The following is a 24,350-nucleotide window of genomic DNA, read 5'->3' on the forward strand; positions in this document are numbered from 1 at the left end:
CCCCGAGAGAGGGAGCGCCCCGGGCCCTGCGTGCCGCGCCCAGCCCCGAAGCAAGGCACAGACGACGACGGACACGGCCCCCCCCCCAGCACCGACGACCGGAGCCCCGAGGGCGACCGCAAAAGCGAGGCCGCCCGGCCGCCGCACCACCCCCCGCCGGACACGAGGCACGAGCCCAGAGCAAGGCCCCCCGCCCAAACCCGAACCGCAGAGGCAAAAAGCAGCAGAGGCCCCGCCCCCCAACCCCCCCAAAATTGTACATATAATATGACTAATGTCCCTTTTCCCCACCCCTCCCACCTCCTTCCCGCTCGCCCACCTCACAGGAGAAGTAGGAGAGCAGAACTAAAGAGACCGAGAAAGCCTAGTCGGGACGCCAGCTAGAAAAAAAAGGCGTTTCGAGTGGTCAGCAGGGGGAGTGTAAGTGCGGGTAGCGGGGGGCGGGCGCTACATCTTGAAAAGTAGAGAGGGGGGGTAGAGGAAGGGGGAAGGGCGGGGGAAAGAAAAGAGAGAAGGGAGAGAGAGGAAAGGCAAGGGCGGGAGAGGAAGGGCCCTACCGAAATGTTTGACCGTTAGTAACCTGTGCTCTTAAGTTGGGTAATCTCGAACCACATTCTTGTTAACTCTCAAGGGACTGTTTTAATTTCTCAAGGGAATACTTTCCGCTGTGGGTGATCAAAGCGCGTGACTTGTAAAGTGTCACTCTATAGTTGTGCTTCAGCACTTCCGTTCTTGTAGAAAAAACGTGACTTGACAAATTAACAAACGTTATATAACAATTAAAAACGTGAGTAGCCCAAATCGTACGTGACATAACGAATTAAGAATGTGAGGGGTTCAGCGCTCGAAGGCAGCGAAGTTTAAAACAATTAAGAACGCAATTTGTACTGGTACAAGTCTTTAGGCAGAAGAAATTTAAACAAAATTTTTAAGGCCGATCTGTTTTTCTTTTCTAAATTTTCGGTGACATCTGTTCACCTTCATTAGAGTTATTGAAAGTTTGTTGGAGCTCGCGCTACCAATCCGTGCGTTAGTGCGACATTTTAATTTTGAATTAACGGCACATAAGCGCGAGGAAAAGCTTTGCGTTCGTTGATAGCATCTCTGTCCAAAGTGGAGTGCCACGACTCCAAGAAAAGCCTCTTGCTGTAATTGGCTACACCACGCTCGAGGATCTTTGGACCACTTTGGACAGAGATGCTATCAACGAACGCAAAGCTTTTCCTCGCGCTTATGTGCCGCTAATTCAAAATTAAAATGTCGCACTAACGCACGGATTGGTAGCGCGAGCTCCAACAAACTTTCAATAACTCTGATGAAGGTGAACAGATGTCACCGAAAATTTAGAAAAGAAAAACAGATCGGCTTAAAAAATCTTCTTTAAAAGTCTTTAGGCGCTAATATTAATTTAACCTAAAACGATTAACAACGCAAATTTGAACTGGTACAAGTCTTTCACACATTAAAACGTTGCTAATAGTTAAGGTGACTCGATCGAAATAAATGACATGCTGTATGCCTGTCAAAAATGTCTAATAACTTCACCATTTCTGACTTGATTTCCTTCAAATTTTCGCATTTTACTCGAAATTTATCGAAGAATAATATGCACGTCAATATTTTGATGTAGTTATCGTGAGTTTTGCGCGATGTTAACTTTATTGAACACACCTATTTGGATAAAACTGCTATTTACAGAAAACTGAGCGCTAGGATTTCGTTTAAACTACTGCAATTAGCTCATTATAACATCTTATTATGACTCTCTACGTTTCCAAACAATCGTCGGAACAGAAACCTTGATACAATTTGATCATCAAAATATCAATCTCGGGCAAACTTCGAGGCTGGGAACGCTCCAGCGCTTCCACATTTCAGTCGCCCAAAAGTACCATAAGGGACTGGTCAAAAAGTACAGGGGGGGGGGGGGGGTGGGCCGGAGCAGAAAGGGGGTGGGTCATCAGTTTTTGAGCCCTCGAAAAGGGGTGGGTTATGTAATTTTGAACTACACGTAGGGGGTGGGTCATCTTACTTATTAAGTTATAGTACCAAGAAAAGCTGTATTTATCAGTATATAAAATTTGTAAATTTCTCCATGTGAGCATTTTTTAATGAATTTCTAGCCATTTCAGAAGGCCCAAATATAAAAATTTCCCAGGGGGAGCATGCCCCCTGACCCCCTAGATGCCTTGTTATTATAACATCAGGTTTGTCTGTTTTTCTTCGACCTGCATAGATTCACGCTGGGCTTTAAACCTTTTAATACCAGTAAATTCAAACACTTTGCAAATATGGATGATGGACAGTGGTTGTAGTTTCTGTTATCAATTTCTGTATAAAAATATGAACTCTTCAATAGTTGTTTATGAATTAATATTGCATACAGTTTCAGTTTTCGCATACGTTTGTGTCTGGACTCAACACACAAATATGTAAAAAACTAACAAAAGACTAGTATAAGAAGTGATAAATTCATTCTTCTTTGCATGTTAAGAGAGGAAAAGACGTACATGAAACAGCAGTGTCCATCAGGGAAAATTAGAGTAGTATATGTCGGGAATCTCACTTAAGAAACTGATGTCAAATTATAAACCAACCTCCAATCCCAACAGATAATAAAGAAATGATTCGTTCCTTGATTTTTTTTAGCAAAGGGGGTGGGTCATATAATTTTTAACCCCCTATCAGGGGTGGGTCAGTCAGTTTTGAGCCAGGAAGAAGGGGTGGGTCACAAATTTTTGAGCGACAACTTTTCCAATTGCTCCGGCCCACCCCCCCCCCCCCCCTGTACTTTTTGACCAGTTCCTAACCGAAGACAAAGAAAGTTCAATGCAACAGTTTTGATAGCTCCAAATCACATTCGGCTATATTTGCAACGATGAAAAAGTTTGAGCAAATACTATAAAGTCACCATTTGCGTCAAAATGTAGGAAGGTCGCCAAATTAACGTTTTTCTAAATGACATGAAAATGTGGACGGTGTTGCTATGGGTTCGCCACTGGGACCTCTCATGGCTAACACATTCATGTGCAACATCGAGAAACAATTAGAAACCAGAAACGAGATGCCTGCCTTCTACAAACGCTATGTCGATGATACGCTTAGCGCAATGCCTGATGTAGAAACAGCCTCTGAGTTCTTAATTACATTAAACAACAGTCATCCTTCTATCAACTTCACAATGGAGCTTGAAGAAAATGGCAGACTCCCCTTCTTGGGAATGGATATCATCAGGAATGGATGCCATCTAGACACGAAAGTGTACCGAAAGCCTACGGACACGGGGCTATTGTTACACTATCATAGCCATGTGGATGTAAGATATAAACGATCACTATTGAACACCATGCTCAACCGTGCATTCAAGCTCTCTTCTTCGTGGAAATTGTTTCGTCAAGAGTGTGAACGCCTCAAAGTGACCTTTTCCCGTCTGTGCTACCCAGAAGAACTTCTACAGTCTACCATCCGTCAATTTATTGAGTCTAAAGTGTCCGAGGGTGCACCTATCCAACAAAACGATCTTGAGAAGCAAGACCCAATCAGAATCGTGCTGCCTTTCAAAGACCAGAAATCTGCAAATTCGGTCCGCAGACAACTTGGAGACCTCAGCCGGAAGATCAAGGTAGACATCAGCCCCGTGTACACGAGTCGGAAAATCAAGGATGAAATCAAAGTGAGGGAAGACAAGCCACCCCTTGTGAATCAACAATGCGTTGTGTATAATTTTCAGTGTAACCTGTGTGATGCAGGGTATGTCGGATACACGCGCCGACATCTTCACCAACGAATTGAAGAACACAAGGGATCGGCCATTGGTAATCACCTCAAGGAACAACACGGTATGGCCCCAAATGACATTGCGCAGTTTTTTAGAATTTTGAAGAAGTGTCAGAGCAAGTTTGACTGCCTTATTTATGAAATGTTTCTTATCAAAGAACTGAAACCAACTCTGAACAAACAATGCGATTCCATCCGCGCAAAACTATTTGTTTAGGTCGGTTTTTTGTTTTTAATTACTCTTATTGTTTCTGTATTTTTAAGTTTTTAACCCTTTTTAACTTCATTAATATTTTGTCACTTATTTTTACATATTTTATCGCATTTCAGCGTTCGTGACAATTTTGCCTATTTTACTATATTTATGCTAATTTTATATTTTTATTCGCACTTGAAAATGACCTCGGAGAGGTCGAAACGTCGTGATTTTATATCGCTAAATTTCATAACAAAATCTATATCCAAGAAGTTACTTATCAGGACATGAAAACTAACCGTACGAATTGCTTAAAACAACCGGACCATTAAATTGAACATTTTACACAAACTTTGCGCTGCTTATACGTTTCTGGAGCTGCCTTGATTTGGATGAAATAATGTTTTAAAGTGAAGCACCACTCCAACCCTATTGTGAACACGGCCATGTTGTTGTTTGGATTCTGCAGCTAACGCTATGCAAATTTCCATGGAATTTACAAGAATATGAAAAATTTGCACATGGATAAGGGGGGTGCATTGACAGTGTTCAGTTGCTTCATGTTCTGATTTCAGGGGTGTCCTTAATTTATGCCAAAGGGTTGGTACTAAAGTTGAAATTAATACATTGTAGTCTGTTTATTGTTATTCAAATAACCGCTGTCTAATGGAGTAAAATGCACCCCCCTTATCCATGTGTGAATTCTTCAAATTCTCATCAAATTCAAGGCAATTTGCATAGCGTCAGCTGTAGAATTCAAACGACAACATGGCCGTGTTCAATAGAGAGTTGGAGCAGTGCTTCACTGTAAAAAATTAATTCATCCATATCAAGGCAGCTCCAGAAACGTAGAGTAGCAGAAAGTTTGTGTAAGATGTTCAATTTAATGTTCCGGTTGTTTCAAGGAATTCGTACGGTTAGTTTTCATGTAATTTAGAAAAACGTTAATTTGGCGACCTTCCTACATTTTGACGCAAATGGTGACTTTATAGTATTTGCTCAAACTTTTTCATCGTTGCAAATAGCCGAATGTGATTTGGAGCTATCAAAACTGTTGCATTGAACTTTCTTTGTCTTCGGTTATGGTACTTTTGGGCGAAATGTGGAAGCGCTGGAGCGTTCCCAGCCTCGAAGTTTGCCCGAGATTAACTTTTTGATGATCAAATTGAATCGAGGTTACTGTTTCAAGGATTTCTCGGAAACTTAGAGAGTCATAATAAGATGTTATAATGAGTTAATTGCAGTAGTTTTAACGAAATCCTAGCGCTCAGTTTTCTGTAAATAGCAGTTTTATCCAAATAGATGTGTTCAATAAAGGTAGCATCGCGCAAAACTCGCAATCATTACATCGACATATTGGCGTGTGTATTAATCTTCGAGAAATTTCGAGTAAAATGCGAAAGTTTGAGGGAAATCGAGTCAGAAATGGTGAAGTTATTAGACATTTTTGACAGACATACAACACGTCATTTATTTCGATCGAGTCACCTTAACCAAAGGGAACTCATTTCGTGACAATTGATTATTTCTGCTGAGTTGCACAATTTAGAATTGCAACATTCAATGCAGGTGTGAAGTGATATTTACAAGTTTTTTTGTAGCCTGTTGTGAAATTACTTACTTATGCCTCACAGAAATCGTTAAATATGTGTTTTCATACAAAAAAGTTAAAATTTGACCAAATTTCTACCTGCATAAAATTTATTTATCGGCAAATCTGTTCAGAAGTTAATGCATTGCCATTAGAAAAAAAACAGCAACTGTTTTACTGGAAATGTAGTCGTTAGAAATGGCATGTGTAGCCGTAATGTAAAGAATAACGCGAGGAGAAGCGGCTTTTAGTAATATCCAAACAAAAATTTACTTCTCAATGTGGGGTTAAGATTGCATGACGAGACAAAAGGTAACTCTGTCGTGCATAACCTTTATCGAGAACCCTGCATTAAGCCGAGTAGAAATCTTTCTAACTCGAAAGGAAACAACTATTTCGATTAAAGGCAAGCGTCAAAGTTTACCATTATAAACCAAGCCAAAGTATATGAGTCGCAAAGCACCCAGCCGTCGCGACTGACAAATACAGCATTTCCTCCGCAAAAACTTTATGATAAAAAAAATGCTTGAACTGAAAGACGTTTGAATTCTTCCATGATATGTTCGAACAACAATGCCCAGGATAAACCTTCTACTCATACTAACTTCATGCAAAAAAGTCGATATCTCAAAGAGATCTTTGATTCATAATGTGTTCACTTAAATATGGAGGGAAAAAGAACTGGTACATGTAGGGGGTCTCTGTGTCTTTCCTTGTGATATGTCTGTACAGGATAAAAACAAACATTTCCAGCGTGCACAATTTTGATCATTTAGTGGAGTCCCTGAAAAATTAGAATTGTGTCCTTGAAAGTCCTTGCATTTTGGTCTAAAAATAAACACCATTCATGAGATGAAAATTTAGGCAGATGACAAATACGAATTTTTGACAAGCCCATCCTACTTCCAGCTTGGCTGAAAATTATTATGCAATTTTAATGTGAGAATTGTATGGCAAGTCAAGATGGATCATCACTTTTGAGAAGGTTGCCTGACCGCAAAAGTTTTATTTTGTTGATCTGTACCTAGCTGATCACATCAAGCCCAACATCTCGTTTTATAATCATGATGGCTGTCGTCTATTTTTCCTTGAAATGTAGTAGTACAATGCAGACTTATGATTTAGTTTGTTTACTGCATATCTTGTGCATGTTTTCTTGAAAAGTTTATTCTTTAAACGTTTAGAGGGTATTATAATAATAATAATAATAATAATTATTATTATTATTGTTATGTTCCTTACGTAATGTTTGCTTAAAGTCCTTAGCGCCGAGACCAAACCATGGTCCTGGGGCACTAAAGGGTAGCCAGTTTTTAGCTTGACAACACCCTCCTCAAGATATGCGCTGTACCCAGCAAGGTTATCTTCTGTAGTTCACTGATGCTTATTTGGCCGGGGATTCTTCCAATATAACTCTCTAGTCCCTTTTTGATAGCTCCAAGTGCTCCAATGATAACTGGTATCGTTTCCGTTCTCATGCCCCACATTCGGCTTGTTTCGATTTCCAAGTCCTTATATTTAGATAGTTTTTCAGTGACTTTCACGGATGTGTTTCTGTCTGATGGTACTGCCATGTCAATAAATTTACAGGTTTTCGTTTTGTGGTCTTTAATCACTATATCTGGTCTGTTGGCTGTTATTTTCCTGTCTGTGTGTATGGGCATGTCCCATAATATTGTGATATCCTCATTTTCTGTAACTGTTTCCAGTTCATGGTCATACCACTTTTCTGACGTCTCTATATTATAGTTGTGACAGACTTTCCAGTGTATATACACTGCTGCTTTATCGTGTCGGTGGATATATTCTGTTTTCGCAAGTTCAGGGCACCCAGACACGATATGGTCGATTGTTTCGTCGTATTTGTTACACATCCTGCATAGGGGGCTAGTACCGTCTTTGATAATTCTGGCGTGGTATGATCTGGTAGCTAGGCTTTGGTCTTGGGCTGCGATTATGAATCCTTCTGTTTCTGCCTTCAGTCCACTGCTTTTTAGCCACTGGTTGGTTTTGTGGTGGTCGACATCTGCTTCCTTTATCCTCTTTGGGTATCTCCCACGGAGAACTTTGTCCTCCCACTGCTTTGTTAATTTTTCTTGGGTCTTATTTCGTGCCATTTGTTTCGTGCCATTTATTATTATTATTATTATTATTATTATTATTATTATTATTATTATTATTATTATTATTATTATTATTATTATTATTATTATTATTACAAGTGAAACCGGTAAAAGCAATATATAATTATATATATAACAGAAAACAGGTTTAAATGTAGTGTATCAATCAGATTAATCTGCAGCTTACTTGCCTACATTCTGCAGTTCCAGGAAATATCCATATATACCCACCCCAATGATGGTCATTGGGAATTCCCAGGGGGATGGGGGTCTCAATAGTTTAAAAGAAAGTATGAAGCTAAACTGGAAATCCCAGGGGGTGGGAGGGTCCAAACCAAAGAACCATCCTTGGGGGAGGTACATGTATGGATATTTTTTGAAACCACTCCCTGTGGAACCAAGCCTGTGCTGCAAAAAAACTTGACACTCTATTCTATTTCATTATTTTTGCTTGTTTTTATTGAAACAAAAACAATTTGTCATGAACCTCAGAATGGTTTTAAAACTTACATGTAATTGTCAGTATTTACATGTAGCCTTATTGGGTTCTGTGATGTTCATATTATATAAAGAGCCATAAATGTCACTAAAGTATATTCAGGTTTAAACTGGAAACATGTGGGAATCAATCATGTGACAATTTTATTACATTGACACAGTGTGTATTTTTGAGTTCATTTTGACTTACAGGAATGCCCTTTCAAAGTCTTCAAGTCACCTGTAAATAGAAACAAAACAAACAAAAAACGATTTTTTTTAATGAAATTGCTATTTTCCAGCATGCAGACTGTATATTAAAATTAAATAGCCTTTTTCAGTGTGTGAAAAAACCTTACTGCTTTGGGTGTCTGGAAAACCCGAATAGCGAATAGGGAATACAGTCGAAGCTCTCATAAGCGAAAAAAAGTGTCTGCAACTGGAGCTGACCGCTTACGAGAATGGTTCTTGTAAGCGGCCACTAGAGGTGTAGGGGATAGATGGCCGCTTGCGGGAGCTTGCCCAGCTAACATAATGGTAATATGCAGTTTAGTGGTGTTTCGAAATGTAACCGGACGTGGATGACGACAAAACAAACACTGAAATATGGTACTGTAATTACAGTAAAATCATTGTGACGAACGGCGATGTGAAGTTGATTGATTAATACAAGATACAGAGGTTTTTATATGATTTTCTTTGCGGTGTCCGCTTACGGGAGCTTAAAAACAAAGAAAAAGTCTAAGTCGTAATCTCGGAAAGTGTCCGCGGCCGCTTACGGGAATGTCCGCTTACGAGAATGTAAAATTACAGAGTTTGTATGGGAGTAAAAACGGGGTTTCTAACAAGGTGGCCGTAAGTAGAGCTGTCCGCTTACGAGAGTGTCCGTTAAGAGAGCTTCGACTGTAGTTGCGAATAGCGAATAGTACGAATAGTCGCGAATAGTGACGAATAGTCGTTGAATTATCGCGAATAGTGACGAATAGTCGTAAAATAGTTGCCGTGAATAAGCCTTCAGGGTTTCTACAAAATTTACCGCCACATGCACAGAGCAATCTAGAAGTTCAAGCAAATAATACATCATATGCTTGTCCGCTCACTCTAACAGAGAGTGCAAGTCAAGATGTAACTATATGAATACTTTTATTGATCAATTAAGCCTATATCTCAATACCGACCGACCATAAACTGTATTTACTCACACTTAATTCTCATGAATCGCGATCCAAGGCACGTTCTATCAGCAAAACAATAATCAAAGTCTCTTCGAGATATCGACGTTTTGCATGAAGTATGAGTCGAAGGTTTATCCTGTGCATTGTTCTTCGAACTTATCATTACAGTTTCTTTGTAGTTTAGTTTAACAATTTCCTATCTTCGCGGAGGAAATGCAGCCATATAATTTTGTCAAAAATGGCTCGTCCGCGCCGGGTATTTATACACATATTCCTTAACATTACACAAATAAACAGTGCAAATTTCACCGAGATCTGACAATTCTATACTTTAAAATTGCAAGGACCTTTCGAGGCAGTCGATTACGGCAGCGAAATTAGCAAATGAAACAGCAAAATACGCGTTCGACGCTTTGTTTTTGCGACGCGATATTTGAATTGTTATAGGTAGACCGCTGTTCAATGTGTTCAAGGCCGTATCGTTACGATTGCTCCACGAAAAAGCACGAAAAAATACGGATATTTCCGACTACTGTCGGAGAAAACATTGCGCATATAATTGCGGCGTAAACAAATCGTTACACTCAAGCTGCGTTTTGTCTAGGCTCTGCGAGGGTCGGATATCAAGACCCAGGATTAAACAAAAGCCATATTTTCAGTGAATGCTTTCGAATTATATTTGAAGATGAAATACGAAAAAATTTTGCTGTCTTTGACTGAAATTCCACTCAAACTGCGTAGATACGATCGCATGTTGTAAAGCCGATTCATGCAACATTTCTGTCAACGCGAGGTCTCCTAGGCTGATGTAGCGACCAAATTTGGCCTAATTTTTAACCGCTCCTAAGCTAAAAGAAGCCCCCATCTCTTGCATTTGTTTTAACTTCAATAATATCTTTGAAAAGAGCGAGTTTTTTGGTATGGTTTATTTTTGACGTTTGTAATTTTTAAACGATGTAAGTGCTAGTGATTATTTATTCGTGTTTTAGTTACGCAATCCATTGTTTGTGCGACGCTTTTTATAGATCGCCTTTCAGACACACGTGCGTTGAGATAAGAAAGCTGCATGTCACTTTTAAAATTGTTATATAACGTTTGTAAATGTGACAAGTCACGTTTTTTCCATGAGATCGCAAGTGACCACCCACAGCGGAAAGTAATCCCTTGAGAAATTAAACAGTCCCTTGAGAAATTAAAAAAGTCCCTTGAGAGTTTACAAATATGTGGTTCCAAATTGTGTCCACATAACCCCTATTCTACGTTTTTAGCTTGTAAACAAGCAAAAACGTCGAAAAAATACAAATGAGAGAAAAGTGTTCTGTAATTATTATTAGTTTATCCACAGGGGACCCATACAAGCGGCGTGACTGTTTGTATGTTCGAAAAGGGTCTAATTCTTGGTTTTCATGTTACGTCATAAAATTCTGAAATAAAAATTCACTAGGCCTACTAGATTTTCGTTGTCATTAGACGTAAGATAAACTAAAAATATATCTTTCTGCAAATTTCCATATCGATTGTGTCATTCGTTAAACAGAGCATTTTCAATATTTGAGTTTTCCGTCGTATGTGACATCAAGCTGAGTGCCGTGACAAAGTTGTTTTGTTCGAAAAAAAGCCTTTTCTTTCCATTTTCAGCAGAGTGAACATTTCAGATATAATAAGTGGTGTTTATGTGAAACTGTACTAGCTCATGAGCCAAAGATTGCCGCTGCTGTAAACAGAATTGAGTTCCAGATGGTTTCTCTGACATCACGGCGGCCATATTTGTGTCCCTCGGAAGCACACAGTTATGACATCTCCATACTAAGCTTTATAAATTTGCGTGGAAAGGTTCGGCAAATAACTCGCGAACGGTACACCGCACAGACCTGAAACTTGGAGAAATTGTTTATCTATTAAGCGTCTATAATATTTGAAATTCATAGCTTCTGTAGTTGAATGGTTTCGAATTTATTTTTTGATTGCGTGACAGTGAAAACCAGCAATTATCGTTAACTTATTTCGAGTAATGTCTATGTTTAAATTCAAAATAAACGTAAACCTACCTCAACTGTTGTATTTTGTCGTTTCTGCCGCTCAAAATGGCGAATTTGGAGGGTTTTGCGTTGACTGTTGCTTCACGTAATAAGAAGCAACAGTCAACGCAAAACCCTCCAAATAGTCCAAATTCGCCATTTTGAGCGGCAGAAACGACAAAATACAACAGTTGAGGTAGGTTTACGTTTATTTTGAATTTAAACATAGACATTAATCGAAATAAATTGACGATAATTAGACGCTTTCAAAATCCCCATACATTTCTTTATATTTCGAACATACAAACAGTCACGCCGCTTGTATGGGCGCCCTGTGGTTTATCGATGTGAAAAGACAATAGAAATTGTGTTATAAAATAAACAACAACGCCAAAGCCAGTCTTTTTCGCAACCGTCCTTTAGACTCGTCACGCAACGCTTGCTTGCATTAACTTTATTCCCTTTTCTTTTCTGGACTCTGCCTGGAGCTGTCGATCACCGGCAAGAAAACAAAAAACACAATAATAAGCGAACAAATACGCTTTTTCAACGGTATAAAAGATAAGAAATTCCGTTTATCATTTGTAACTTCTCTCCTACCAAGCATCCATTTTATCGGGAAAATCTTACGTTGTTGCGAGGTACGGGGAACTACGTCTCTAATTCGTCACTATTCGCGACTATTCGTCACTATTCGCGACTATTTGCACTATTCGTACTATTCGCTATTCGCGACTATTCGCTATTCGCAATTCGGGTTTTCCAGACACCCGGCTGCTTTTATGTTGGGCTAGTGGGTCCAATATTTTTTTCCACTTGCTAGATAGCCAAATGACATTTATGGATTTTAATTTTTTGTTGTGCTTGTTTCGAAAGAAACATGGGACTTTGGTTAAGCTTATATGTAATGATTTCACTTTGCCCAGTCTTCCTGGATCATGAAAAGAAGAAATCAATTTTCTTTGCACACCTCCTTTCATTAAGTTGCAGAAAAATGTCATGTATTAAAAAAGAGCCATTCCACTATAAATAAGTAGGATATTGGTTAGCCTAAAAAGCATCCTGGTTAGCCTAAGGCTAAGCAGTACTCCAGTTAGCCTGAGTATAGTTTGCTGAGGTGGCTTGAGGTTATGATATTAATTTTATTTAAGTTAAGTATTTCTGACTTGTATGGCACTTATGTGTCATGAAACATGCAAGCTATGCAAGCCATGCAAGCTATTCCAGTTAGCCTACATAGGATTCTGGTTAGCCTACATTATAGTACTCTGGTTAGCCTTAAAAGCACTTTGGTTGCCAAAGGATACATCATGTTGCTTGCAGTTAGCTTTATATTTTTCTATTGTTACTTTAAAATGCTACTGAAGGTCATCCAACAACTGAAAATACAGGCCTTAAAAATGTCAAACAGATTTTTTATAAAGTAGACAAATGACTGGTCAAAAAGCAGATCTTAAATGCCTCAGGTAATGAATGTGTGTAGAGAGAACTGGAAGGAAATTGCTAGAATTGACTGTCACATTAATATGTGTAAAACTAAGAGATCAACAACTACCTGTAGTGAACTTGTTACAATCCATAGTTTCACTCACTGAACAGTAATCCAAAATGTTCTGTCAAAACATTAGGCATTTTCTTAGTCCCAAAAATTACCTGTAGACCACAAAATGCAAAGGAAAGATAATATTTTTACAATAAAACATCATGGGAAACGTGAGTAGCACTGTTTAATTGAAGTCTAGATTAGCTCCCAGGTTGACTGCAAGAAGTCTGTAGTCTAACTTAAAAAAATAGAGATCACACTGAGCTAAAATGTTTATAAATACCTTGTGCAATATATGTGACCTAGGGAAATGCTTATCAACTAAGTGGAGGAACGATCTCGCAATATTCGTCTGGATATTCTCACTGTAAGGCGGGTTGAACCAAATGATGTTTCTTGGTCTGTTCCTGCGTCTGCGGTCTGTCCGGTTGTTATCCCTCACATATCGCAGACTGTCACGATAACCACTGAATTTGAGAGCATCATTGTAGACTTGCGAGGTTTTATTGAATTCGTCAGGGTCGCAAGATAAGCCTGAGATTCTGGTGCTTATAGTTGCTGGTAGATGCTTGATTATGGAAGGTGGGTGGTTGGACTTTGCATTGATGTATAGTGGATGGTTGTCCGGCTTTCTATACGGGCAAAACTTTCCGGTGGAGAGGTTCAATGTCACGTCCAGGTAGTTGACAATTTTCAAACTCGATTGGGCTGTTATTTGAAGGCCTAGTTCTCCAATTATTTTTGAAAAATCTTTCCTCGCCTTGTCAAGAGATCTTGCGCTCATATTCTTAAACACTGCTAGGCCATCAATTTGTATTAGTATTATTATATTATTGATGTTTTACTTTGTAAATGTTGGTTTTGTCAGGAATTCTTGGTGAACTTTCTTCAAGAAGAAACCTTTCCATACTCCAAAGAACTACTTGTGATGCATTATCTTCAAAGAGGACGTTATGTTGAGGGAATAAGGTTAAATGAACTTCTTAAAAAGGATAAAAAGGTTTGTATTTATAACATACTTTAACTAATCTCCTTATTCACTATGCACATCCATTTGTTTTAAATTCTTATTTCAAATTCAGACCACTTCAATTTGTACATTTTTTCTGCTTAAACTAATTACACAGCTGTCACGCTAACATTACTTGAAATTACCAAAAATAATAGAGCAATTTTTACTTGAGTGTGGAAAGTAATTCGCGTTTGCTTTGGTTTTGCATTATTACGCTTAGTGTGTATTAATTTCAATTAAGTTTAATTTGCCTGATTATTTTGCACATAAGCATTAATAACACTGATTTCAATGTTTAGAGTCAGCAAGATGAGAGAGCTAAAGTCAGAAACGCTTTGGTTGATGGTTATATTAGATGTTTACCAAGAGTACAACGTAAACTTGTCTTTGGACCTGACAAGCCTCTTGCTCGGCAACCCATAACCTTGACTGAAGGTATGTTTGGATACCTTATAATAGATTTTCCAATGTCAACCGTGGGATGTTGACAACTATTTTTTAATGGTCTTCAACAAATTTTCGGTCTCATTAAATGCGTTGTCAACGTTCTAAAATACTTGAAAATACATATCGAATTTCAAAAACGTTATTTTCTTTAAGTTGAATACAGCTATTTAAATAAACGTTGTCGGGTCAAAGCTTAAAGCTAAAAGGCAAGACCGTATGGCATTCTGGGTATTCACTACAAATTTGCATATAAGCTTCATTTAGCATCATCGCACGTGGAGAATTCATGAGTTTGTTTTTTCCTCTCAGGAGGACTTTCTGTAGCTTTACCTTCACTGTCGCTTGGTTCTGAGTTTTGAAATTTCTCCTTAAATTCAGTGTGGCTAAAACCACCTTGTTTCACATGTCTGAAGAAATAGAAAACGTGCAAATTCGCGTTTGTCATGTCATTATATATTTTAGTATTCAGCACGTGCAGTTGCCCTCTTCTTCTACCCATACTGCCTTTCAGTCTTGTCTTTAAGCTTTGATCCGGACAACGTTAATACACCACTTTCATAATGGCGGCCAATTTATTTATTCTTTTATATGTATGTTAATTAGCCCCACTGGCCTCGTCAGCATGTGAAAAATTCAAAAGAATTTTTACTCTAAAACAAGGCCAGTAGGGCTAATTAACATACATATAAAAGAATAAATAAATTGACCGCCATTATGAAAGTGGTGTATTGAAATAGCTGTATGTCATTGTAATCTGAGAATGGGTTTGTTTATTTGCTGACCATAATGTAGTTTCAGCTCATGATGGTCATTCATATTTTGGAGGATGACTCTACTTGACGTAATCGTCTTTGCCCCTCGGCAGGCTTCCGCCATTTATCTCCACCTGCGTGACTGTATGAAACAGCTCCAGCAATGAGCTTTTTATTTATGTTTTCCGTTGTTGTTTTTTGAATGGGGATGGCAATATTACAAGAGGCCATCCCAACCCTTTTTGTAACTTTTGTTTGGATAATGTGCCACGTGATTGTATGTTTGCAGTGCCGCGGCCCAAACCACTGTCAACTGTTGTACATAAAGTAGATAAGGGGAATCCAGTATCTCGTGCTGTCATCTTAAGTTCAACGATGGACAAAGTGGAGGAATTAAGGTAACAGATAGGTCTTTCGCAGTTAAGGGTCAGTGATGTGTTTATTTTTTTCGTTAACTTAAAAAAAAATATTGCCTTGGAGGATGGTGTTGGTAAAGTGTATCAGCATGGGGAGGGGGGTGTTGGTAAAGTGTATCAACCCTGGGGGGGGGGGTTATGCCTAAAGAAAGGTATGGTGTTGGTTTAGTTCCTGGGGGGTGTGCTGCTGTGTGTGTGCAGGGTGGTGGTGATGGCAAATTGTGTGAGAAGAGGAATTGCATGGTTTTAGTATCTGGAAAGTGGGAGGGTTTTACTTCAGTATGTTGGTTTGTTTGTAGACCTTTTTGATTTCTGTTATTTTGGTAGATCCGTAGAACAGTTTGAGTGCCAACGAGACGCTGAAGCTTTCGTCTGTACTCCAGTTACACCAAAAATAAAAGCTAGATTGAGGTAACACTCAGTGCCTGCTACACTACACAATTAAGGGCCCACTGACGTATATATTTGGACCCGTTGCTAGGGACATTCACGGTTATATAGTTTTAGCAATTTTTCTTGTTTAGTTATGGTTGAATCTTTTACTCAGTCCATAACGTAAATATGACGTCATTGGGCCACGCCCATGATCACGTGACCAATAAAGAAAAAGTCTAAAATTTTTTATGTTTTGCATGTTATCAGAAAATCATTCATGGTGTCATGATCTTTATTTGTTTTTGTATCTTGGTAAGTATGGGTTTCATTTCATTATGGAAAATAATTTTTTTAGAGAGATTTAAAATATTGATTTGTCCATAAAATTTTTATTAAAAATGATTTAAGCAAATGAATGCTTAGTTATGTTCCCGACCCAGGTCGGAAAAATATAACGTCGAAAAAAAGTGAATCAAATTAAAGACCGCCAAGTATTTGGATTTTTTCTGCAAACCGAAAATCATTTTGTTAACGCATGCGTAATTCATTTGACAAGAGAACGGTGCGCGCGCTAGTTGTACGCGTAGGCTTTTGAGATTATTTGCATGTGTAAAAAAACTGCTTTTCCTGGTTCAATTTAATCTAACTGATTCTCAGATGTGAAGTCAACTATTAGTCAGGAAGTTTTTCGGTAGTTCTTATTGTTTCATCTTATTTGGCGAGTTTGGAGAAGTGCTCGAAAGGAAATTTTTTTGCACATCTGGCGCGTACAGATAGCGTGAGTAACCCGTACACGAAATACAGCGCGCGCTCTTTTAGCACCTTAGCAACGCGCGAGAAATCCGTCAGTGGGCCCTTAAGGAGATACAGTTTTATTTTCTGCTGAGAATGTTTAGTTTCATATCACATTGTAAAAGATTCCCCCTTTTGCCCACACAAATGCAAGGAGTAACAGCCTTGAATTTTGCTGAATAGTCCTTGAATAGTCCTTGATTAAAAAAATTAATTATTCAAATGGACAGCATTATCCTAGTTTTCAAATTATGTCAATATGCTTAATTCATTTTGTGAATTCAGAGATTTTGTCAGGAGTAAACGTTCATATGCTATACCTTTATCTCTTGCTAGGGATTCAAATAAGGTGGGAGTTGTTTTTGCGTCAGTTACCAAACGGCCTTCAGAAGATACAATGGTGAGTAAAATATGTAGTTACATAACCTTGCGTTGGTATGCTTGTAACTATTTAGGATGCTGAAACTGTGGTTGCAGCTGGAAAAAATTACTGAAAACTTAATTGCAGTGTAGAGGTAACAAGAAATTATTAGTCTTTTTTATGGCCACGAACCACAACTAAAACTAAAAAGATGTTGAGAACGCTGTGGACGGTTTTGGATATTTTTGGCTAAAATTTATCTATCTAATTAATTTTTGGACAATCCAATCAACATTCAAGTTTCTAACTTATCTTATCTTAAGTATTGAACTATTTATTTCAAGTGCAAATGGTTTAAATAAATTGTGAAGTCAATTTCTCTGATAAATTCCTCACATCGTTACTGAGAGGATAACTTGACCTGTTTTGTTTACTTGTTCCTTAGTCTCCAGTAGCAGAGAATAGAACGTCTCCCAGAACAGTCACCTCGCCAACGTTTCTGGACAAGAGAAGGTAACAACTTTCTGGATTAGCGAATCATTGTGATGTCAATGTTTTTGATCATCATTGATATCAGAGTGCTTTTATCAAGTACTCAATTAGAGTCGTTTAGAATTGAAATAGAAAAAAGCCAAATTCATTTAACTAATGTAATTTTTGTAAAAAAATTTCGCTTGTAACATGCAATTTTAATTTTTAACCTTTCATGTTTTTAATGATCTTGAATGCCTGATGCCCTCTATTTTCTTTTGATAGATTACCATATTTATTTATTATCTCCACTTTCACAGAAAACAAAAAAGTCTGAGTGTGAGAAGCTTTTTTTATTTTTCACTTTTCTACTCACGGGAGATCGAATTTCTTTAGCATGCAGCTGTTCAAAGACTTTCAAGTATCCTTCTGAGAGAGCAATTCTACGCGAGGAAATGAAATCGGTTGTAAATATACGTAGGGACTTTTGCATGGAGTTTAACACGCCAGGAATGTTCACTTCTGTTTTCATGAATGCAGTGAACGAGTCTAAACATTGTGAGCCACTGGCCAATACACAAAACTTATGCATATATAAGTTTTAGGGTGTAGTAGAAGGGTCGCCTCTTTACCAGGCCACATGAAATGACAGCCCTCACGGATGAGAATAAAAGAAACAAAACATCAACAACAACAACAACGACAAAAAAACCGTTAAGAATCGCAAAAGGTCTCAAATGATTTTTTCAAGGGCTTGGGATTCATGGTCTGGGCAGCACGCTACAATTGGTGATGAATGAGGAAGCTCTATTTAACAATTATTCGCCTCAGGCTCAGTGATTATTTAACAATAATCACTGAGCCTGAGGCGAATAATTGTTTTAGTATAATTTTTAGAGGTGAATATCAAAAGCATCTAAATAACAATAGAAAATTAAACACGAAAACAACAAATACAAGCTGACAAGTGCTCACTTGCATACGTGTAAACCAGTTTAATTCATCGATTGAAATCGTAATTTTCACTGAAGTTTACGCAATAAAACGGAACAAAACAAACACTACGAAATAGATAGATATATTTAGTACCTTTGTTTAATCGTTGGTGACTTCTGAGCAATTGTGTGAATCCTCTCGAAATTACTAGTTCCGGTGAGAAGAGATCTAAATACTGTTTTGCCAGTCGATCTGACTGAGTGCATGGCCGTGTGCGGTCTCCGAAACCAACGTGTTTATGAACAATTCTAATGCCTTGAAAACCATCTCTTGAAAATATTTTCGGTCCAAAAGCCTTGGCAGTTAATTTGCAAAATTCCTAATGTTTTCAATATCCAGGACTTGGAGTGATTTCTTTTAAATGAGAGAAATTTTCATTCAGCAAATGCCACCATGTTCACTAGCCTGGATGGCAAACGTGGCATGGCTTAGTAGCCAAACCTTCAGATGCAATATTCACCGCCTAGCGCGGTTAATATTGCGCCTTATAACCCACCCAGTAATTTTTGCGCGCGCTTATTGGGTAAAACGCATCACGTGGCACAAAATCGGACGACGGGTATCAGCGAATATACCCCGTCCGATTTGATATCCGTCGCCCGATTTTTGTAGGCAAGCACAAAACAAACCAATGAAGTCAATTCGACTAACTTTAAATGAAATCACAGAGTTAAAAGCTCACGTAAAACAGTCAACTACATTTGTTTCAACCACAGTTACGCCGGGTTTATCACTGTAGATTTTTCCTATAAATTTACTGCGATAACGCGCAGTGTAGAACTCTGAGGGTTATAAAATAAATAAACCCCTTTCTGGCTTGCTGGTATATTTGAGTATAATGCCCTTGGCTGAAAGATTGTCCTCAAAATTTCACAGTTGCCCTCGAAGCTTCGCTTCTCCGCCAACTGTTCATTTTTTGGACAATCTTTCAGCCTCGGGCATTATCCTCCAATATACCGGCCGCCTAAAGGGGTTTATTTACTAAATAGTTCGAGCTTCTCGACCAATCAGAATTGAATTCACCTCTGGAAATTATACTAATATGTGATATAAATAGCTCATTGGGCCTTTGATTTATTTTGTTTAGTAGACGGCAGTTTTTTTCTGGTGCTGAAGCTCTTTCTCTGTTAGCAACACCTCCTGTGGTGAAAGTAAAGCCGGTTAGTCCTGTTTGTTTTTTAATGCATACACGTTTCTGTCAGTGATAACTGTATTGTTGCACTGTCAATCAAGTTATGTTTTGTGAAAATGAATTGAATCGTTTTCATTTTTTAATCAGATGGCTGCTGGATCGTCTATGACAAAAACTGAGGCAGTTAACATTGCTACACCGCAGTCAATATTAAAGGTGAATACTAAGATTAGAATGTCATAATGAACAAAGCTAACTTGTGTAACTAAAATGGGCGTCAAAAGTCCTTGTACAGTTGGTTGAAATTAATACTAATATAAAATTCCCGTTTTTCCACCTTTAATCTGTTGCGGCTTTTGAACCCCTCCCCCCTCCCCCTTTTCAATGTTGTACACAAACGAGGCAAGTATTGCAGATAGCAAATCCGAAATTGTTTCGGGGAGAGGGGGTAAGGGATAAAATTTGTCCAAGGTACTCAAAAAGTGCCGACTGTCTCAACACTTTTGGCGCCCATTGTAGGACAGGTAGGGTCCTGAAAGAAATAAGTTACGAAATCACACACACCTAATTGGAATAACGTTGTCACACAAAAAAATAAATGAAAAAGCCAAAAAGGAATAGGCCATTTCCGAGTTACCCTTTGCCTCTGTTTCAAGACGAGTCTACGCGCGAAAGCATTCAAATGAAAATGAGTTTGATTTGCATGAAAATGGACCTGAAGGTAAAACTCATTTTTATTTGAATGGTTTCGCACGTAGACTCGTTTTGAAATGGAGGCAAATGGTAACTCGGAAATGGCCTATAAATTTGCTTAATCATTATTAATAGCTTGCATCATTTACAGGGAACTCATGCTACATGCGCAGTATTATAGCATGAAGTCCAAAACCTGTTATTATACTGTAGTGCTGACTGCTTTGAGATTATTACAATCCGAAAATGTAGTTAATTGGTAGCCAAATTAATTCCTATTTCTCTTCTTCATTTTTCTCTGACAGCGTTATTGTAAGTAGGTGTTGCTTTCCGCAATTCGAAGACTGGTTTTGTTGTGTTTGATCGTAGATTACAAGGGTGTTACGTCGTACCTCGCCCCAACCCTCCCCCACATCCTCTCCTCCAACAACCAGGCGTGGCTCCTCAGATCAGTTGTTGTCCAAGGCTGTTGAAACTCATGGTAGGACTTCAGAATTTCTTTTAGGAAATTAATTATTTAATTAACAATCACATAGTCTCGTCTGTGTTTTAATGTTGGTAAGAAAAGTACTAGTTCAGTTTCCAAACGTAACCCATTCTAAACAGTTATATTGTGGAATAAATCTATTCCTTCATCTTACAGAAAGTGAAACTCCTGTTCAAAGTGAAGAATTAGCAACTCCAAGCAGACGTATAAGGTAAACCAAAAACTACTTATTCCTTCATGTAGGCGTAGTGCCCAAGCTGTGTTGGTGTGTTTCGGCTGTCAACAGCTTCAGCACTTTCCAGCTCCTACATTTGATGGCTCGATACTTCCACTCTTTATCGGTTGGTGCTACAATAATGGTATCAAATGAAAGCCCAATCATTGGTAAACAAGTTGAGGTTATTCTCTTAACATCATAGGTTTCTGTAGCACCCTTTAGCTTTTAGTGCTTAACTCAAAAACGAGCTTGGTGACCCCCATTTTTATAAACGATCGTTAGTTTTTGTGTTTTGCTGCAGCCGCAATGGCTGCAAGCAAAACACATTGAGAGCTGAAGTTTGTGCCGTAAGGTGTAAGGTGTAAGTGCCGTAAGGTGTAAGTGCCGTAACAGAGGAGAAATCTGAACTACCGATGTCAATCAAATCCATGAACAAACAAAATCGAAACCAATGAACCGTAGCGCTGATCGCATTCGAAGTTACGGGCCAAAGTATTCGAACGCAAACTACGTTGGACACGTTGGAAAACAGAAAACCGATTTAAAAGTATATCGCATTGGGAAAGAAAACAAACTGTGGCGCGACCACTCCAGTTTTATGAGAAAATTATTCTGCAGTTTTCATCATTTACGAAAAGAGCGAAGACTTGGAACCTCGCCGAAGGTCATAAATATTTTCTCCAAAGGACCGGTTAGTGCACAGTTTGTAAACTTTCGCTTTGAAAATAAACTTACCCTCACCTTGTCTACACTGTCTACAGCATACTAGTACTGTATTAACTCTGAACTTCATATTTTAAAATAAAATGTATGAACGTGTAACTTGTCACGCAAAGACAGCTGGAAAGGAATATACCATGCTGGTAGGCTGCACCGCTAATTGTAGCTGTATTCGAGCTATATAAAAGACAGCTAGAAACGAATTAATACTAGTAACATCACAATGGGAAAGAAACTTATTCAGTGGTGCACACCGTCGAAAACAAAGAAATGTTAAAGGAAGTTCTCATTCACCAGATTCACTGCATCAGATGCAACATTCGTCAGTTCGTGTTTAAATGCGTGGCGACCAGTTTGTTTACTAGTTATTAAAAAATAATACGGTCTTCATTTAATAAACAGTTCATCCTTAAATTTCAGCTTTTCTACGACTGACAGGTAGGTACTATAGTATAAGCCCCGCTAAAATAGCTGGAAAGGGAAAGTTTTTTGAAAAATGAATTTTTGACTGCCAGACGCGCTGGCGCCACATGTTTATTTTGTGAAGATTAATTAAACGCCGTGAAAAATAGAATTTGATGTCCAGCGAGCCACTGCATCTTCGGCTACGCAGTCCTCAGTGAATCCTCCAACTTCACAAATTTCTAAAACTTTAAGAAAACGAACTTTCGCAGAATCAAAAATTGGTCCTTATCGATCTTCCGATCTTGTTGTGAAGACACTGAAATTCGACGAGTGTTCATGCGTGAAGGGATGACTGACGAATGATAATAATTATTTGTAAACTTTCGCTTTCAAAATGAACTTTGCGTTACGTTCAACGCCGTCTTTCTGTTGTTGTACGCCGGTGCGCGTGCGATTATTTATAATTTCTGAATTTTGCATATTTAACTCAGGGTGACACAACAAGTTTGTTAAGAGTTAGTTGTTCCAGTGTTTAATTTGGGTGAAAGTGGTTAAAGAACCACTGTCTTGTCACTAATAAATATATCACATTGAGTTCTTATAAGGTCAATAGATTCTGTCTTTTTCGTTGTTGTTAAAACGCTACCATTGTGACAATGATTCCAAATACAACTAACGGTAACCAGTGAGATAACGCCACTAAAAGAATCACATTGAGTTCATTGAGATTTTTTTATAATGTTAAGAGTTACTGTTTTTTATCAAAGAGACAATCATGTCAGACATTACGTTAACTTACTAGTAATTAAATTATGTTTGCTGTCTTTGATTTCAACATAACATTGATCAGTAAAATTATCAGGATTGAATTAACACAAAGTGACTACAATATAGTGCAATTATTAACCTGCACACAAGTGACAGACAATAAAAGACGTTGGATTTCAATCTCGACTCACTTGTCTTTCATCAACATGTTCCCTAAGACTTTGCTCTAGCAGCAAAACACATGGACCCATTGGGGCCCTATTTTTTTTATTAACGATCGTTCTTTTGATCAGCGTGTTTATAAACAACTTTCGGAAAGTTTAAAAATTTTTCCAGAGGTGGTTCAGAGCTACCTTAAATTTTCGAAAATTAACATGTTGTTTACCCACAGAGATGTAGAGTCATCAAGACACTTTAGGAAACGGTTGCTAAATTAATAACCAGCCCGATATACAAGCTGAAATCTTGTTGTTTTTCTCAGATTTGCTAGTGAGAATGCTTCATCGTCACCCTCCACAAGGTATTGACACATTCCCATCTTTCCACTTGTTTGGCAAAGTAGTGTTTTATAGTGTCTTGCATTTTTTGTCCACGTAGTTTCTTTTTCTTTTGTGCCTTTGAACCTTCAGTCTTAGTAAATACGCAAATGGTGCACCTAACATTGCAAGTAACGTAACTTTTCTCACTTTGTTAAAGTGTATCGTGCACAACTTTCTTCAAAAAGTCTTTCCGTGTGTCATATCACTGTTAATTTTCTGTTATACCTGATAAAGTCCCATCAAACAACTCGATGCATCGACACCCGTTCTTCAAGAAGAAACCGTTGACTCCCCGCCAAGCGATGTAAGTGGAGGTATGGATGCTATGGATGTCAATAAAAAGACTCAGGAACATACTCCGCAGCTACTGACTGACCTACAGCCGGACGTGCAAGGTACAACAGTGTCTGATGTCTAACTGAGTTAGCCTCTTTCTCGCAATCTGTGAAGGAATGATAGTTTTAGAACAGTAAATGAGATACTAATCAGCAAATATTAACTTTCTGTTGATGAATTCGTTTGAATTTTCAATTCTTTAAGGTTACGCAAATGTCTATTTTTATAGGCGATTCATGTTCGTGCAAAATCCGAAATCTGAAAACAATAAAAGAACTCGCTCACCTGTGATATTCTAGCTTTTAACTGTATACAGTGGAACCCCGCTTTACGGACACCCGCTTAAAACAGACAGCCCGGTATTACGATCAGTTTCGTTGGTCCCAACGGAAACCTCTTACATTAACCCGCTTATTACGGACACCTGTTAATACGGACAACGGACACTTTTCCGTGTCCTGAGTGACAAACATTGTCAACCACGCTTTACGGACACTGTTTATCTGCGCACTAGCAATTTTCTTTGTCGCG

General features: G+C 38.4%; 2 protein-coding genes across 4 annotated transcripts in view; both read left to right on the forward strand.

Annotated features, from left to right (window-relative positions):
* LOC144658784 (protein ELYS-like) overlaps positions 1-24,350 on the forward strand; it is a 123,224-nt gene that overhangs the window by 94,056 nt on the left and 4,818 nt on the right. For 2 of the 3 annotated variants that reach the window (XM_078519249.1, XM_078519250.1), the window contains exons 30-41: positions 13,769-13,900; positions 14,212-14,347; positions 15,401-15,509; positions 15,855-15,938; positions 17,031-17,094; positions 17,501-17,568; positions 19,610-19,682; positions 19,802-19,870; positions 20,717-20,828; positions 20,991-21,045; positions 23,426-23,464; positions 23,718-23,878. In XM_078519249.1, the coding sequence (XP_078375375.1) occupies positions 13,769-13,900; positions 14,212-14,347; positions 15,401-15,509; positions 15,855-15,938; positions 17,031-17,094; positions 17,501-17,568; positions 19,610-19,682; positions 19,802-19,870; positions 20,717-20,828; positions 20,991-21,045; positions 23,426-23,464; positions 23,718-23,878 (1,102 nt within the window). The remainder of the gene's footprint in view (positions 1-13,768; positions 13,901-14,211; positions 14,348-15,400; positions 15,510-15,854; positions 15,939-17,030; positions 17,095-17,500; positions 17,569-19,609; positions 19,683-19,801; positions 19,871-20,716; positions 20,829-20,990; positions 21,046-23,425; positions 23,465-23,717; positions 23,879-24,350) is intronic. The other variant, XM_078519251.1, reaches the window with a different exon arrangement.
* LOC144658801 (uncharacterized) lies at positions 2,920-4,280 on the forward strand. The gene has a single exon (XM_078519288.1). It carries the CDS (start codon positions 2,987-2,989, stop codon positions 3,992-3,994), a length of 1,008 nt encoding a protein of 335 aa, XP_078375414.1. The 5' UTR covers positions 2,920-2,986; the 3' UTR covers positions 3,995-4,280.

Source organism: Oculina patagonica, chromosome 6 (assembly GCF_052425735.1).
Source record: "Oculina patagonica isolate OP01 chromosome 6, crgOcupat, whole genome shotgun sequence".
Taxonomy (NCBI): Eukaryota; Metazoa; Cnidaria; class Anthozoa; order Scleractinia; family Oculinidae; genus Oculina; species Oculina patagonica.